Raw genomic sequence first — 17012 nt, 5'->3', positions numbered from 1 at the left:
AGCGTGGTGTATTGCTTATGGACTACCATGGTACTTCACAATAGTCAGATATAAGTACAGAAATGCAGCTCTGTAATCAATGCTGTGGATTATACCCAAAGCTATGGAAGCTTTTCCTAGAGAGCTTGGCTTCTAACAGGTAGATAAAGGATTATGCAAATAGAAAAGGATTAATTTCCAAAGAAATCACTTTGCAGGAGGGATTTGAAAGCATTTTGATCTTCGGATTTTTTTGAGAGAGCTCCGTATCCATGGGAAGTTCTTTTGCTTACTTATTTCTCTGAGCTGAGAACTGACCGGCTGATCCAAATCCAATTCTGATCATGCCTACAGAAATAGAAAGGCCGTATCCAGCTCCTTTATAAATAGGTGCAGCACGACTGAGCTCATTGAAGTTAAGTCAACGGTGCAGTGCATTTTTGTTCAGTTCACTGACTGAATCTCTTCATGTTCATCTGTTCATCTCTCCATCATATTGCTTCAGCAATTTGTGTATAATGATTTGTAATATATTGAAAATTTAAATTGAAGCACTGTGGCTTCCTTTGTCTTCAGCCATCCTTCTGAATACTGGAAAAAGACATGCTGAACTAAGCTTCAGACTGCCCAAAATAGGGGCAGGCAGGCTTGTATTACAGAGACAAGGGACTAAACCGATCATATTTTATCTTTATCTTTTTGTTGTTGTTGTTATTACTGTAAAGGAGACTGGTACTTAGTCCTTTTTTGGAGAAATCCTATTCTTGGTAGTTCCCATTTTTCGCTAGTGATCTGCTTGATCAGCTGGAAGGGACTGCTGTAACCAGATTCAGAGTTATCCTTCAAACTGTACTCTTTAGTTTCTTGTCAAGAGCTCTTTATAGTCAAGAGGTGGATTTAATTTTCCTGGCAAAGAACTTTGATATTTATTAAATCATCTGTCATCTTTAGTCCTTTTCAGGGTTAGCAATTTTAACTAGTAACAGTAGGATTTGATCAACCCTTATTATAAGGAGAACTATCTTTTTAAAATGAAATGCGTTTGACCAAAAAGATAACAGACTGTTCAATGCAAAAATCTTTATAAAACATCTCATATAAGTTCTTTAATGTCTGATGGCTATTTGTTAATATCATTACCTTTGCCTATTAACTGCCTGTTAATATATTTAGCAAGATTAGCCGAGGTATGCTGTTACTCAGGAGCTGTTATTACAGATATTGATTTGTTTGCAGTGCAAACTGTGTGGTGCTCAATGAAATCTAATTCTTAGTTAATTTTATTAGCATTACTATGACAACTGAGAGCGCTGTAAATTTGAACTGTCATATATCCTTTTTAATTTTTGAAGTATAAGCTGTTAATCTTTATGTTGTTATCTGGGCAAGACAAGTGAGGAAATTCCTTATATCCTTATTGTTCATTGACTTAAGGCATGGAGTGTGCAACAGAACTGCCATGCCATATATCTCCGTACCTTAGCTCTGAATTTGGCCTGGTCTGACAACCTGACAAACTACTGTGTGTGACTAATGTGCTGCAGAACAAAAATAGCATCCCCTCCAAACAGGCCCAGCACAGCTGCACTCGCTCCCTTTCTGCACATCGAGCAAACTGCAGCAACAGCCCTTCAGGAACATTAAACTGCGGAATGATTCAGGCTAATCAAAACTTTATTGATCTCTGAAGAAGAAATCACAAAGAAGCAGTCCTGTACTCCACTCGTATTTACAGACTAAGAGCAAGCACAAGTCCCAGGTTCTCCAGGACAGCCTTTTGCTATTATGAACAAAGAGCAACCATTTTCTCAAGTTGTGCCCTTGTTTGTCCTACATGTTGTTCCAACTTTCCTCTAAAAAAAAGATTTTTTTTCTACCTATAATCTATATTTCTGTCATAAGTGGAGATTCTATCCACAGATGCCACTGAGCTTTTGGTTACAGTGTTTAAATCAGTTACCTCTCATCACCAAAATCCCTGAGAGGTGGCTTCTAAGAAAATCTGAACATCCCCAGAGCGTGTGTGACAGCCCTGTTCCAGACAGCCTTGTTCCAGACTGGGTTTGCCATGAAGAAGAGGAAGCTTCTAAGACGGTGAAAAGCAGAAGTCTGTTTGAAAAAGAAACAGTCACCTGCTACAAATAACTTTCTCAACCAGCAATATATTTTAAGAGGGTTTGCAAGAAACGCAAGAATCCTCTCTCAGATTAGCTTTCCTTTAAGGTTCCCTTTGAGAAGTCTCAGAGGAGTTTTGCTTGAGGGAAGACTCCAGTGGGTTCAGTATTGCAGCACCTTGTGACATGACCGTCTTATCCTTGAAGTACTGATTCTCCATGGGGTTGTGCATCTGCCTTTCTGTATTCTCCAAGGCACTATAGACCTTAGAAGAAAGAAAACAGGAGAATTTTTATTGAGTTTTCTTTTTAAATAGAAGGATTCTTATGTCCAAACATTCTCTAAAACTGAAACCCGTCAAGTCTGATTACACACTATTCAAAGAGTGAAATGTATACATGATCCTTGTGAAGGAGTAAAGTGGGAATGTGTTAGTGCAAAATGTAATAGATTTCTTGAGAAGTGTCATGCCTATCCTTCAGTGAAATATAATGCAAGAGTAACTAGATGGCACACTATGATTTGAGTAGTATAGGAAATCAAGCTACACAAGTGTTCCCATCTCACCTTAAAAAGCTATAGAACAGATTGGTGAAGCATCAGAATAGTTGTACAAACTGCTGCACGCCAGGCATGGCAACATAGTCGTAGCAAGGCCTGAAAAAGTTAGTTGCGTATCCTGAGTTTCAGAAGTCATTGCAGAAATATTGACACATCCCAAAATAATTTTATCAGCTGGGTAGATGTAGAGTACTAATTAATGATAACTTTGTATTTCTCATTGGCAGATTTGCAGTGGAAGTCTGGGCATATGGCAGAGAGTCTAACGAATATGCCCCGTCACTCCCTGTACATCATCATCGGGGCTCTCTGTGTCGCCTTCGTGCTGATGCTGATCATCCTGATTGTGGGCATATGTCGCATCAGCCGTATAGAGTATCAAGGCTCTTCCAGACCAGCCTATGAAGAGTTTTACAACTGTAGAAGCATTGACAGTGAATTCAGTAGTGCAATTGCTTCTATCCGACATGCCAGGTTTGTTGCGGGAATGGTAATATAACTAAAATGTCTATTATGATATGTAATTTCAGTCCATGCTTAGTGCATTTAGCTGTTGACAGGATCACCTGCTTCTCTGTGGAAGGACATCATTGCTCCTTGTGCTTTTTGATCCCCATTCTGTTCTCAGTGAAGAGTGATAATTCAGCACTCCTCCTCAGGGACAGTGGGAATTATTCTGAATTTATTTGGGGTGACTGGTGAAGAGGGAAAGGTGCAGTCTTCAGCCTGAAATATCTTACATTTTTGAGATATTCTCTATTTTATATATTCTTTATCTTATATTTTTTATCTTATATATTCTTTAACTAGTTTACATGAGTATTTAATTGATAGCAAAGGCAATTGCTGAATTTGGAATTAATTTACCAACCTATTCAATGAGATTCTTTTCAAATCACTTTTTCTATGCCCTTGCTCACCTTCAAATGGGGATTGTTCTTTCCTAGAGATGCTAATCTATTAATGTTTAAATTCAGTAGAGCACTAGCAAGCCTGGGCATCAGGTGTCAGAATAATACAAAAGTAGACTGGAAGGGGTTTAAGAGCTCAATTGCAGTCCATTGAGCTGATATAACATTAATTATACCCAACTCCTCAATAACAATTGTCTTGAAAAGCATCCAGAGGATTTGAATGCATTTAGAAAGTTCTTTGCTGATATCCAACCTATTTTTCCTTTGCTAAAAGAGACTGTTTCTTTCTTTACGGTAGTTAATAAGTTGATTTGGAGAATAACTAATCAGCACTCCGTTACTAGTAATTGCATATATCAGCTTCCCTCTTTTTTAAAAAAAAAAAAAAAATTATATTTCTGCTGGCCTAGACTAAACTAACCCAGTACAATTCCTCTTGGAATTACTTGTTTCTCTCATCATTTCTCTCTCTCTTCATTTCTTTCTTTCCCATTATTTTTCTTTCAAGTAACATCACAGTATTGACTCCGCTTGGATGCAATCCTGTGCCACATGCTTTAGATGACCCTGCATGTGCAGGGGGATGGACAAGATGTAGGTCCACTACAAAGTACTGCTGTTTGATTTTTCCTTTTTAATTGTTTGAATTATTTTCAGTTTTTGCAACATTTGTCTTAAGCAGTATTTTGATATGTCCAAGATACACAAAGTCAAACTGTAAGTGACCTTGCCATATATTCTCCTGAATATCTACTGAGAGGGAGTAGGGTGAGGATAAAGAGTGATTTGGAGAACTTCAAAACTTGCTTGGATGCCACCCTGTGCCACATGCTGTAGGTGTCCCTGCTTGAGCACGAGGGTTGGACTAGATGATCTCTAGAGATCCCTTCTAACCTTAACTCTTCTTAACTCTTAACTTTACCGGATTAGTATCTTTATGAGGCATTGGAATATCCCAACTGCTATTAATATCATCAATGTTGCAAATAGAAAGCAGCATGATGATAGTGCTCCTTGAGTGGATATCAACTGAGAAGACTTCAAATTTATTTTTCCATGTTTTATCTGCAGGTTGCAACTCAATTCTCCACACTATTGTTGCATTTTCAAATATAAACATGGCATGTCTCTCTGTTATTTGTTTGTGACTTGAGGTGATCTCTAAAATAAAATACTGGTCTCCTTGAAACTATCAGTTTCCCTCTTGACTTCCACAATCTTCAAAGGTTCTGGTATTGATGAATTCAGTTGCAGAATTCCTGTAGATTTGATTATGGGATCTGTCTCTTTACTAGTAGTATTTTCATCTGATATCCACATATTTTGGACATTCCAGTTCAAGTATGTAAGCTTTTGTCCATCTGGCATGTTGCAGTGTAATTTAGAATTTACTTAAGTTCTCTAGGTTTCTTTACAGAAGCACACTGTAACTGAGTGGGTTATTCACTCATTCATACTTCTTTGTCACCAAAGCTTTCTTTTGTTTCCAGATTTGGCAAGAAGTCTCGACCTGCAATGTATGATGCAACCCCAATTGCTTATGAAGATTACAGCCCAGATGACAAACCTTTGGTTACACTGATTAAAACAAAAGATTTGTAATCTAGTGTATCTTTTTTGGATTATTTTTCAAAAGGATGGGCTACTAACCTAATTTAAATATTTTTAAGAAGAAAGCCTAAGCAATTTAAAATGTTAGATGCTTCAGAATTTTCTGTAGAATATTTAAGAACCAATTTTCTGCAGCTTTTAGTTTGGAACAATATTTTAAAACAGAATTTGTGAACTTCATGGATTACATTTTAATGTACCTTGAGCTCTATAAACTATAAGCTTACGATAGTGTGTGCTTTTTTCTTGGTAGACACTATTACTAAACCCAGATGATGAGTTTCTTGTGGTTGTTACAGAACAGAAAACAGTAATTAATGAAGAGTTCTTTGACATGTCAGTGCCAGCTTTCTCAGTAGAGGTAGGAAAAATGTGAAGCATAATATGATACATAATATATCCATTAATTAAAAAGAAGTCTAAAATGTTTGTGTTGTGAAAAAGAAACTAGTAAAATTTATTATTCCTAATCTGAATGAATTAGCTTTTGCCTTATTCCGTGCATGGATAGATAACTTATTTCTGCATTGTTTCCTGGAAGTTGCTGAAACATACTTTTGAGTTGATGTTTGATATTTTTGTAATAGTATTCAAGTTGAGCCTTGTATAATAATTGAAGTGCCTCTTCAGGCAAAGTAATGGCATGATCCACTAAACATTGAAATCAATGAGAAAACTTCCATTGAATTCAGTGGACATGGGATTGGATCCTACAATTGGACTGAATCTATATTTTTCTTTAAAGGTTCAAGTTTTTTATATTGTGAGTAAACTAAGCATTTAGTTTGAATTGTTTGTTTCCCAAAGGTTGTTAATGTACAGTATAGTTTCATTAAATATTGTGTATTTCTCATAGTGCTTCTTTATTTACAATCAGTATGGGTTTTTCTTTTTGTGGCTGTATTTGATTGCTTATTGGCTTCTTAAAATTCTCGCTCATTTAAAAAAATATTTAATAAATGTTATCAAGTGAAGATTGCAGCTCTTCTTTTTGTTTTCCTTCATTTGAAATTGCAATGTTGTCTATAAATTTGAAAGAAACTGAGTATATAATCTGCTATATATAAATAATGCCTAAAGAAGATACTATAGCTGTTAAGACGTAATTGACAAGACAGGTTACTGTGACTACAGTTAGCTTGGAAAAGAGAACTATGTGAAGTTTTGGTGAAGTCATTTAACTGTTTAAGCTTTCAGAAGCTTAAACAAGCTTAAAGCAAGGGAAGAAGACAGACTGCTGTTCTCTAACATAGAGCTCAAGGAAGTGGAGAACAGGCTCAAGTCCCTATTTGCTTTAGCTTAGAATGACTTGCAGTGAAACCTGTAGTCTGGTTAGCTCTAAAGCTGATCCTCATTTTGAGGTGAAGGGTATAGTGGAACATGGAACCTAGAAACAAATATGCATTATTTTATGTTTTCTCAGAAGTGAGACTCTTGATAATCTTTCGAAAATGAGACAAATACAGCACAGGAATGAAGATGCAGTCCTGCAGTCCAGTATATATGAACTCCAGCCTGTTCCTGAATGGATTTGAATGCAAATCTGGGCTGTAAGTTAGAGCAAGGTTCTGTCACAGATATTGTGGTGATATGAGTAGGTCTTATTTAATTTTTTTCAAAAATGCCTGCTCTTGGGATGCTCAAAACTGCACGTTATAGATGAATTTTGCTATAGATTCTATTTTATTTCTTTGTTTTTCCTGCAGATACTGTTGCATGGTGCTGTGGTCAGTACTGTTATATTAGAGATTGGTAAGTGGTGAAAGGCTAAACTTGGGTTGATCTCTTAATGTTGGGAGATCTTGGAATGTGTCCAAAATGTTCATATTTCACACAGACAACATTTCCAGGCAGAGCAAGGATGTCCCTTGGGAAACCCAGACTCTGGTTATTGGTAACCTCTGGTTATCAAGATAACCCTCTGGTTATCAAGATAGCATTTGAAGGCTAGACCAGCTGTTTCAGAAATCCTTCCCTTCTGGGGCCAATTCAACATCTCCAGATCTTGTATCAGCCACTAAAGACAAATACAATGGAAGGAACTGAGAAGGCAGTTCCACTGACTTTACTGCATAGGAGGACAGAGCACGTCAGGTATGTTACTCTTGATTTTGTTTGCTATTACTGCTTCTTGTTATAGTCACAGAGGTTGAATCTCTTTTTTTAAGTTGTTAATGTTGTTAAAATGTAAATTTCATTGTAAGGTTACATTTTGGTTCTCGAAAATGTCAGGAGAATAAGAACAGAAGAAATGGGCCGAAGTTTAAACTTTTTAGGTTTAAGTTTTTAAGTTTAAACTATGGATGCTTATCTGATTACTACTGGTCAGTAGTAATCTGTAGTTTATCTGAGACAATAAAAAAAGCTAGAAAGAAGCTGGAAGAAGCCACCTTTCCATTCCTAAGACACAATTTGCTAAGGTAGAATTTGTGCTGGCAACTCTGGTGGCTGACTAGTTTAACACCCCGATACACTTTTTTTTTTTTTTTTTCCTTCTATGGGAACAAAGTCACTTCTTTATCTGTGGTACGGAAACTTTTGTTTATGGTGACTTCCAGGTACAGGTGTATTTTAAGACCCTTGACAGAGTACTGCTGTCAGAAAAAAAGCTATTACCCTCTTTTCTTTTTCGTATTTCATATGTGGAACAGGGGCAAATACATTTGAGCTATAGCTGATTTGGTAATTAGATAGAAAAGAAATACTCATTTTTCAAATGTTTTAACCCTTTTAGTGGTAAAATGCTTATCTTTGAAAAGCTCTAAACCTATACAAAATATAGAAACAAGCACTCTATTTTTCTAGAAAACATATACATGTTCATAGTTCATATTTTGCAAGAGAGCTGTTGCTGTGAGCAGTAGCCCTTCTGCATACAAATCACACCTTAGTAGCAATTCTTAACCATTCTATATTTCTCTCAAGTGACTGACCGGAAAGATAAGTAATTTGTGAGGAGCTATTTTCCTGTCAGCTTGGAGCCTCTAGCTTCTGTAAATCATCCTGTGCTTCCTGTGAATTGTGCTTTGAAAATTACTTTTGCTCCTTTCAATTTATTTTATTGAGCTCTGACAGCATGTTGTGCACGCGCTGTGCCTGGATCTGTGCGCTTCAGAGATATCTGTGAGGCACCACGCTGCCTGCCAGATGGACTGCCCCTTAGACCTGGAGGGCACAAAACCCATCCTGAGTTTTTAATCCCAGCTGCGAAGCTGCTAGAACAAGTCAGTTATTCTCCTTATATGCTACATCATGCCTTTCTGAGGATAAATGTGAAGGCAGACAAAGAACACCATTTTTTTCATATGTTCTTCCTAAATCAGAGTGCATTTGTTCTATATAGGGAGCAAATAGAGCTGTATAGCAAATACCATCTGGTATATTATTACCAGATGGTATGTTTCTTGCTGCAAATACATGTTTCTTGCTGCAAATCAGGTGTAAAAAGAGGTGGTTGTATGTGCTCTTCTCCCTGGCCAAGTGCTAAGAGCATCCAGCTCCTCCTGTGCCTGGACTGAGCCTCCGGACCTGCTGTTCCCTTGCAGCGCTTATGACATGACCTGCCAGGTTTGGCCTCTCCTGGCCCCATTCTTGCTGGGGAACACCAGGCCGGGGTCTCTGTAAACCTGGCACAGGTATCTGTTCTTGCCTGCTTCTCGAGCTGCTGTGGAACATGCAGCTATAGCTCACATTTGTGATACACATGTTAACAGAAAAATGGCATTATTTATATCAAATCAGGAAAAAGATGATGTAAAGGAGGAAGACAGCCTCCCTTTCCATGAGGTTGGGCTGGTATGGTGCTTATACACAAGAGAAGGCCAAAGGGAACAGTTGAGCATGAGAGCTAGAAAACCTGTGCTGCCTAAAGCCATGTACATACCCCACATTAGGCAATGTGGGTGCCTCAGGTGAGGTCTGCCTGACTTGGGTGCTTGTTTGGGAGAGAGCAGCCTGCCACCCGTGCTTCCCCAGTGGTTTGGCCTGCTTGTAGTAGCAGACCTTGTACAAGGGTTAGAAGCAGGAACTCCATTCTCCCTTGGTGCTAACAAACTTCTTTTTCTTCCAAATACATGGTGAAAAGCTCCAGTGTGGATGGGTCCAGCTAGCGTGTGAATAAAGCAGGGCCGCCCTGATGAGGGGGTACCCGCTTCCCCACAGCGCGCGACGCGCTGCTCCCTCAGCGCTGTGGCCTGGCAACGATACAATGTTGGCCCTGGAGAAGGCTGCCAAGCAAAGCACCACTGTCCACTGAGAGAGCCAGTACGGAAAATCCTGACGTGTCCCTGTGTCCGGGCCTGCAGTGACAGCCAGGCCAGGGCAGGCGGCAGCAGCAGCGCCGCTGTCTGAGCGAGGCACGCGGAGCGCGAGGGCCACGGGCACTTCTCCTTTCTGTGCTACAAATATCAGGCAGCAGGAGCCCTGCTGCTGTGCTGGTGAAGCAGACAAAGAGTGAAAGGTTTGGGGAAGTGATTCTGAACCAGCTGGGAGCTCAGGGAAGCATCCAGCAGGAGGCTGCGTGAGCTCTCCCTATTCTCAGCATTCATTGTTTCTATTCCCAGATTAATCAAATGATAGGCTCAGATGGAAGCTAATGGCCAGGGAAGCAGGGGGAGCACAGGGGGAGGCACGGGTGATTTATGAGCATTTGGAAGGAGATCTGAGGCACCCCCTGCCATGATTAACCAGGTGCACTGTGAATCCATGTCTGGGTGAAATCCTGCACCAATACTACAAGTCTGGTTTTGCTGTTGTTCCCTTTGCTGCACATGCAGCTAACTACAGAAAGAGAGAAGTAAAAAGGTGTTTAAGCTGAATAAAATCTAGGTACTTGCTGATTCAAATGGCACAAGTCTCTACATGTTCAATCCCTTTGAAAGTAGTGGGAATCTGGAGCTGGTATTTGTGATATCCTTGGGGAAAACTGGGATGTCTCTGTCTCCAAAAACAAAGGAAAATCTGACCAGAGATATTTAATATGGGTAAACACTGCTTGCTTCAGTAAAGCTTCTTAGAGTGAAACTTCAGTCATAGCACTGCTGTGACTGTCTTAGCTTGATTTCTAGAAACCACAGCTTTTCTCTGACAAGTCTTTACTGAGAAACACTTGAACAGATGTCACATATATGAAGAGGTATAGTTTCTATTTTGATGATAATAGATGTTTTATGAGGAGTAAGTTCAACATCACTGAAAATTGTTCTATGAGAGGATGGCTGTGGAATTAAATAGCTCCTCCTTCCTTGGGTTATGAGGGAAAATTTTGTCCTATCCTGTTGCTAAATCTTTCCCTGTAAGAAATTTCTCTGAGATTCCCTTCCATTTTGAGTTCAATTTTTGCAGAGCAGGCCTCTACCCTGCAGTAGACAGAGGCATACGCTGTCCATCAAGATGATCTTTTCCATGACCTGTTCTTGTCCTTTCTTCAGCACGTCTGTCTTCTGTTTCCCAAGACCTTTGACTGAACATCTGCAAACACTATGTAGTTGTAGAATGTGGTGGGAGAAGCGATGGCCTGAGACAAATTTGGCTCTGAGCCATCTTCATGTCCACCTTAAATCTCTCATCAGAGAGATTGCACTGACCCAAGTCTGAAGTCAGAGCAAACTGAATTCTGCTGCTGCCAGATTGTTACACTTAGGAGGATGAGTAGACTACAAGGAGCTCTTATTAGGCCCCCGCTAAGCTCCTTCTCAGTCTATTGTATCCATACTAGAGAGGGCTTGCTCAGAAGAAATTGTCATTGCAATACCTGCCTCTTTCCCTTCTGCTTACTGGAATGCTTGGACAACTTCTGTCCTATTGAGCACCTTCTGCGGGAACCAGGCTTTGAATCCCTTGTATCCTTTCTTTCAGTGTCAGCATTTGGAAGAGCTCCAGTTAGGTAAAAGTAACTTCTTCTGAGGGGGAAGAGCATCAACCAGTGAAAACAAACAATATTTCAGAGTGGCTATGCCACATCCAGCCCCATCTGAGCTCAGTGCAAAATGATTAGCAAAAATGACCTCTCTGGAAAAGTCAGATTGTTCTGTTATTATGAATTCCAGTTCTAAATCCTTCTTTTCAGGAGTTTATGATAAGGCGATTACTGTAAATAAGCTTCCTCTTTAGGAAAGAATAAATCATCAAATAGGCTTTGTTTGGTGAGATCTTTGGCAAAGGAATGTAAATAAATAAGCTAACTCAATAAACTTCTTTATCTGATGTGCTGAACAGAAAAGGCAGCAAAGTTAATAATTTAGGAAAATAAGCTGGTCTGCTGTGTTTGCTTCAATAACAGATCAGGTCAGAAAGAGTCTAAAGGAAACAATCTGCTTTAGCTCACTGACCCTGGACTTCTTGCTAGTGTCCCACAGATCAAGATCTATTTATCAGTCTGCAGTTAATGCTGTCTCCTTGAGCAAATGCCCTTCAGCCTCATTTTTTATTTTGTTTTGTTTATGTGTGTGTTGGTTCATTTCCTTGAGAGGTAGCTGCTTGCAGCAAAACAGAGAGGTCTTATGAAGCTGACTGTGACATCCTCCTGGGAGTGCTGTGCAGAAGGACAGTCACCTGGATTGGCAGTATCTTACACCTTGGACTCATTCTACGGCAGACCTTCTGGTTTCCTGTGTGAGCAAATTGGTGTATGATGCATGTGATCATACATGTCAGTCAGTGAGAATGTTTTATTCACACAGCTTTTTATTGACTTTTGTGGATTTGAACTATTCTGAATTAAATCTGACTGAAACCTGAGTCTACGAGACAGATGAAAGTTGCCTGAGTTAAATATGTGTAGCTGCTGTGTGGAGAGAGAAAAGAGCTTATGCAGCTTAAGTGATTTTGGCAGGTACTAGCTGCAATTACAATTAGTTTGGCAGTGAAATACTAGACTCTCACTTGTAGTCATAACAGTTGGAGTGGACATTGATTCATCTGTCCTGAAGGAAGCTAATCATCCTCTTTATTCTCCTATTGTTTATACTGTTATCTCCCACCTTGCCATTCTAGGACATGAGCATCTTACAGAGAAACTGCATCTGTTGATACAAAAATGAAGACAAGCAAGAAAAACAGATAAAATGAAGTCAGTGAAGACTCCCTGGCTGTGAATCTTTTTGCCAAGGCAGATGAGCATGAACCTGTGACTCTCTCCTGATGCACCTATCTCTATAGGTCTTTGCTCACCTAAATCTCTTCTTCTTTCTTACCACAATTGCTTCTTTCAGTGGAACATTGCATCCAGGATTGCATCTGGGCAGTAGTATCTCATCATCACACTACTTAATAGGACTTGTAGTGTTCAGTGCCTGAATGTTGCAGGAACTGATGCTTTAACAGCAGTAGTGATCTGTAGCCTACAGGAACGTCCTGCTTGGGGCCTCAAGCTTTTTGCTTTGTTTTTTTTTTCTTTCTTTTCCTTTTGTTTCTCTGTTAAAAAGTTTCAGCTTTTTGGCGTAGTTGCATTTCTGCCCCATTTGGGATGTTTGACATAAAAATATAAAATCAGGACTGCCTGGAGCTCTTCCTGGGAAGAAAGTATCTACAGCTTCTAATAATAACAAGGATATGACGTGTTTATGTCAGAACATCAGGACAAGATGATTCCGATGCAACATGAAAGCAGTAAGTGGAATATAGTCAGACCATATGGATGTGACATGGGAATTTATCCACAAGAAAGGGAGAAGGGGAGCCTCACTCCTCAGATACCAGACTGGTATCTTGGAACACTTCCATATTTTGAGTAAAAACCATTTGCAAATGAAGCAGCAGCTTTGCAAGTGTTGCTCTACAGCAGCAGGAGGAGGAGATCACAAGAGATTCTCAAGTTCTAATTGTGAGTCTCCTACTGACCTGCTAAGTGACTGTCAGCACAGTTCTTAGATTCACAGGGTAGCAATTTACTCTAAATTCAAATTACGTGTAACTAAATGTGCCTTTTTTTGAACCTCAGAACTTAATGGATGTCTTTAAAATGTTCTGAAGTCTCTTCGTGAAAGCCCTCTTATATGTCCATGATTGTAAAACAAAATTTCCCCAAACTTCCTACATAAACTGTTTTAGTACATGTGAAATTTCTAACAAGAAAATCATGTTCAGTGTGAAGAGTATGATCAACATGTCTCTGAATGCCGAGGCAATCTTCCCACAGACCTCTGCTGCTGACCGTTTCATGCTCTTTGCTTAGGCTCTCTGCCATTGTGCAATTGGTTAACACACCATCCAGGAAGGCTGTTTTAAAAAAAAGGGGGCCAATCCGATGATTTAGCATACACTCTAATATTGAAAGAATTGAAATATAGTAGTGTATTTACTTGCAATTACTTTTGTTAATTATATCTTATGCCCTTGAGCTTGTGAAGTGAAGACCACCTGACCACCTACAAGCCTCAAGAAAACAGTTTGGTAATGAATATTAGGGCCAAGAGACCAATTTCAGGCATCACGAAGCTCCATTTGCTCTAGCCACTTTTCATGAGGTTAACTTTGGCTCCTGTTGGAAAAAATGTTTCCAATGTATAGTTTCTTCATTCTCCTAAAACTCAGCTTATTTTCTATAGTGTTGAGCTAGATAGAGCACATCTATTTTTTTTTTTTTGTTAAAGTTTAAAACACAACTCAAATGACAAAAGGATTAAACAAAATAAATATCCACCCATGTCTGTTTTCTTCACTGATATAGGAGGCTATGGATGTAACAGATGTGTCAAAGGTAAAACTACCTAAGTGACTGCGTAGGATACCCTGACCTCACTGCAGTGGGTACAAAAGAAGGAAAAGCCACAACAGATCTCCTTTCTCATATGTTCCAACTCAGCTGCTTGCAGGATACAGGGAGATAAAAAATATTAAGCTGCTGCTTAATATTTTGGAATTCCAACAGGGTAAACCTGTTCTATAGCAATCCCAAAGGAGAGCTGGAACAGGAATACGAAGATTTTATCTACCAGCAGCTTCAGCCCAGAGAGTACATGATACTCTTTTGAGGCATAATGCAAATATGGGCATAGCAAAAAAAAAAAAAAAAAAAAAAAAAAGAGTTGATGGTAGGTCTTGTAACTGCATTTTATCCAGCTCTCAGAGTTACATATGTAAACGTATGAATGTATATGTCTATGTGTACATATATATAATATGTATATATACACTCACATATGTAAATATATACTTGACCACTATAGAAGTTTTTGCTTAAAAGTGATCATCTTGGTTTGTTTTAGTAAAGCCTTCTTTCATTTCAGGCAGTGAATTCATTCTTGTTAATTTGTGAAAATCAACGAGGAGGAGTGTATTTTTTTCTCTCAGGTACCTAGACCAAGTTCAAGGCCAGACCAGGTTCAACTAGACCCTTCAAAAGAGGCACCTGAGGTGAGGCTGTAGTATCCATGGGTGTAATGTGGCTGAGTAGGCAGGAGGAGGTGTGAGGTGGCTGCTGCTTTATGATGCTGGGCCGTGCTCTTGCATGTAGGGTTGGATTTGAGCATTCCCTTTGGATATTGCTTGGCCCAGGCTTTCTCATTTCTGTCACGGATGTCCCTGGGAATGTGACAGATAGCATTCTTGTCCTCTATCAGAAAGGAGAGACAGGCTGGCCAGCAGAAAGAAACCAGGTTGGTCCTTCTTTTCCACTTGCCTGGCTACTGCAGCTGTTGCTGGGTCGTAGTCTGCCTGCGCCACCAGGCATGTGTGTGTGGTAGGCTCTGAAATGTTACTCTCCTATATGCTGTAGACCTCATTGCTTCATAGAGGACTGATTTTAACATGTGCCTCAATCCACTCTGAGGATGCAGACTTGCAGTGAAGAGAGAAGTGGGTGGCCTCAAAGCTACTCAGGAGTCACATGTGCACTGCAAAATTTGAGTTCCTGAGGAGAGAGCAGACAGGTCCTTTCCCATGGCAATGTAGGTTTTCTGCACACCCCTGGGAAGGGGGAACCATGTCCCATGGGGAATAGCTGTACTGCAAGGGGGCAATGCAACACATGCACAGGCTGCAGGGATCTGCAATTGCTACTGGCATGATGAAACCTTCTTGACTGTAGGTCTTACTGTATGGTGTTTGTTTCTGTTCTGTGGAGCAGCCTGTAATGATTTGGCTTGCTGTATTGTATCTGTCATGTGAACAAGGCATGCAGTCATGACCATCAAGATGTGGAATAATTTCTTTCAAGAATTTTTTATGTAATATGTGATATTCATGATGCCTTATTTGTGGTCTGAACATGACACCAATACCTCCTATTATTTTACTGTGAACATATGTATCAGTTGTTTTTCCCTTTGGCAATTGCATGTCATAGAACTGATCTGTCAAAAAGCCTGGCAAAACCTAATGTAAGTAAGGACTGATCTATTTTCACCTGTGCCTATTATTTTTTGTCTTGCCATAAATTTGAATCTAAAATTGTTTTACATATAAAAGACATGGCCAGATAATTTTATCTCTACTATTCAGTATGCTGCTTTCCCCCCTTCCCTATTCCCCACATTCCCTGCACAAGATAAAGATAAACCCAGAGGAGATTTCTGAAACACTGACTTAGGTGTGAAGTTATCAGGTTGCCTTCATCTTTCACCACCACTGCATAATTTCCCCTGGCGGGGGGAGGGGAGGAAGTTTTATGATTCAGTGGACATACCTTAATTCCCGGTAACTTTGAAGAGTTATTATATTTTAATACATGCAAGATTTAAAGCATGTTAGGTTTAAATTAAAATGTCTCACAGCTGTGATATACTTATTGATAGATGTTGCTTAATTTTGAAAGGTTTCACTTGAAATAGATTATTGAATGGTAAATACTCTGATGCTTTGATGATATTTTAAACATTTATGAAATACAGTATAAAATTTCTATACAAATTGGCTAACATTTTCCCATTTTGTTATTAGGGCACTCCTGCACACAAGGGGGAAGAAAAAAAAAAGCTCCCTATGGCCACAAACTGACAGCAGGGCGGACTCTGCTCATGTTTTTCAATTGTTTCTCAAGAAACCCTGATTTTGCATAAAAATATTCTCTCTTTCCACCTGGCAATGCCTTTCAAGAAGGGCAGAAATCACAAACACGGAAATATAAGGCTTCGAATTAACAGTTAAATGCACTCTTCATTCGGAAGCAGCTCAGCCTTGAGGTTTCTGAGAATTCATTGTCTCTCCTTTATGTGTTGCCTCTGATTTGCATCCTTCTTCCTCAGACTTCAATGTCAGGGGTGATTTATGAGTGCAATTTTCTGCTTAATATTCTGCTGCTATACCTGGCAAATCCCTTTCCCTTGCATGAGGAGGCATTTCTGTATTCCTTTTTTTATATCCCAAAGAGGAAAGCATACAACTCTTAAAATACCTTAAGAAGCCTATTTTTATTACTTAAAAAAAAATGCAAATCCAGCCTCTCATAATGGATGAGTAAATCACATTACACTGCGATATGTTACTTCAACAAAACATACTTTGGCCACATGACACTGTCATTTTGGGTGATGGATTCATTGAATCCATTTGCCCGCCATGCAGCAGACTGTGTCACCAGCCTCTTGCTTTTAGCTTGAAATAAGTCCCCCGAGGTGCCACAAATACTCTCATTCAGCCAGCAAAGCACATGACCGTAGCTGTGTTACAAGTAATGTGGAGCTCTTCATGATGAAAGAGAAGCAGAAACTAAAGTACATTTGAGGCTAACAAATTTTCTGTTAGGCATTTTTGCTTATTCTAGGAATGAAGAGATTTTACATCTTTATGGAGTTCACCTTTAAAAACTTGGTAAAACCTTGTGTGAAATGTTCATGGACTCAGCTTCATACCGTCATGGCTGCTCTGCCTTCATGCTGGTACCCACAAGCTCAG

At 39.4% G+C, this 17012-nt stretch overlaps 1 protein-coding gene across 1 annotated transcript in view; it reads left to right on the top strand.

Moving 5' to 3' along the window:
• The window catches only part of DNER (delta/notch like EGF repeat containing), an 89630-nt gene extending 83629 nt beyond the window's left edge, over positions 1–6001 (top strand). Inside the window, exons 12-13 of the mRNA XM_026040075.1 lie at positions 2883–3129; positions 5060–6001. Coding sequence (XP_025895860.1) covers positions 2883–3129; positions 5060–5171 — 359 coding nt within the window. The 3' untranslated portion in view covers positions 5172–6001. The remainder of the gene's footprint in view (positions 1–2882; positions 3130–5059) is intronic.
• The last annotated feature ends 11011 nt before the right edge of the window (positions 6002–17012 follow it).

The sequence above is a fragment of the Nothoprocta perdicaria genome, unplaced genomic scaffold (assembly GCF_003342845.1).
Source record: "Nothoprocta perdicaria isolate Ctin4 unplaced genomic scaffold, notPer1 scaffold_25, whole genome shotgun sequence".
NCBI classification, from domain to species: Eukaryota; Metazoa; Chordata; class Aves; order Tinamiformes; family Tinamidae; genus Nothoprocta; species Nothoprocta perdicaria.
This window is presented reverse-complemented; position numbering and strand designations above follow the sequence as displayed.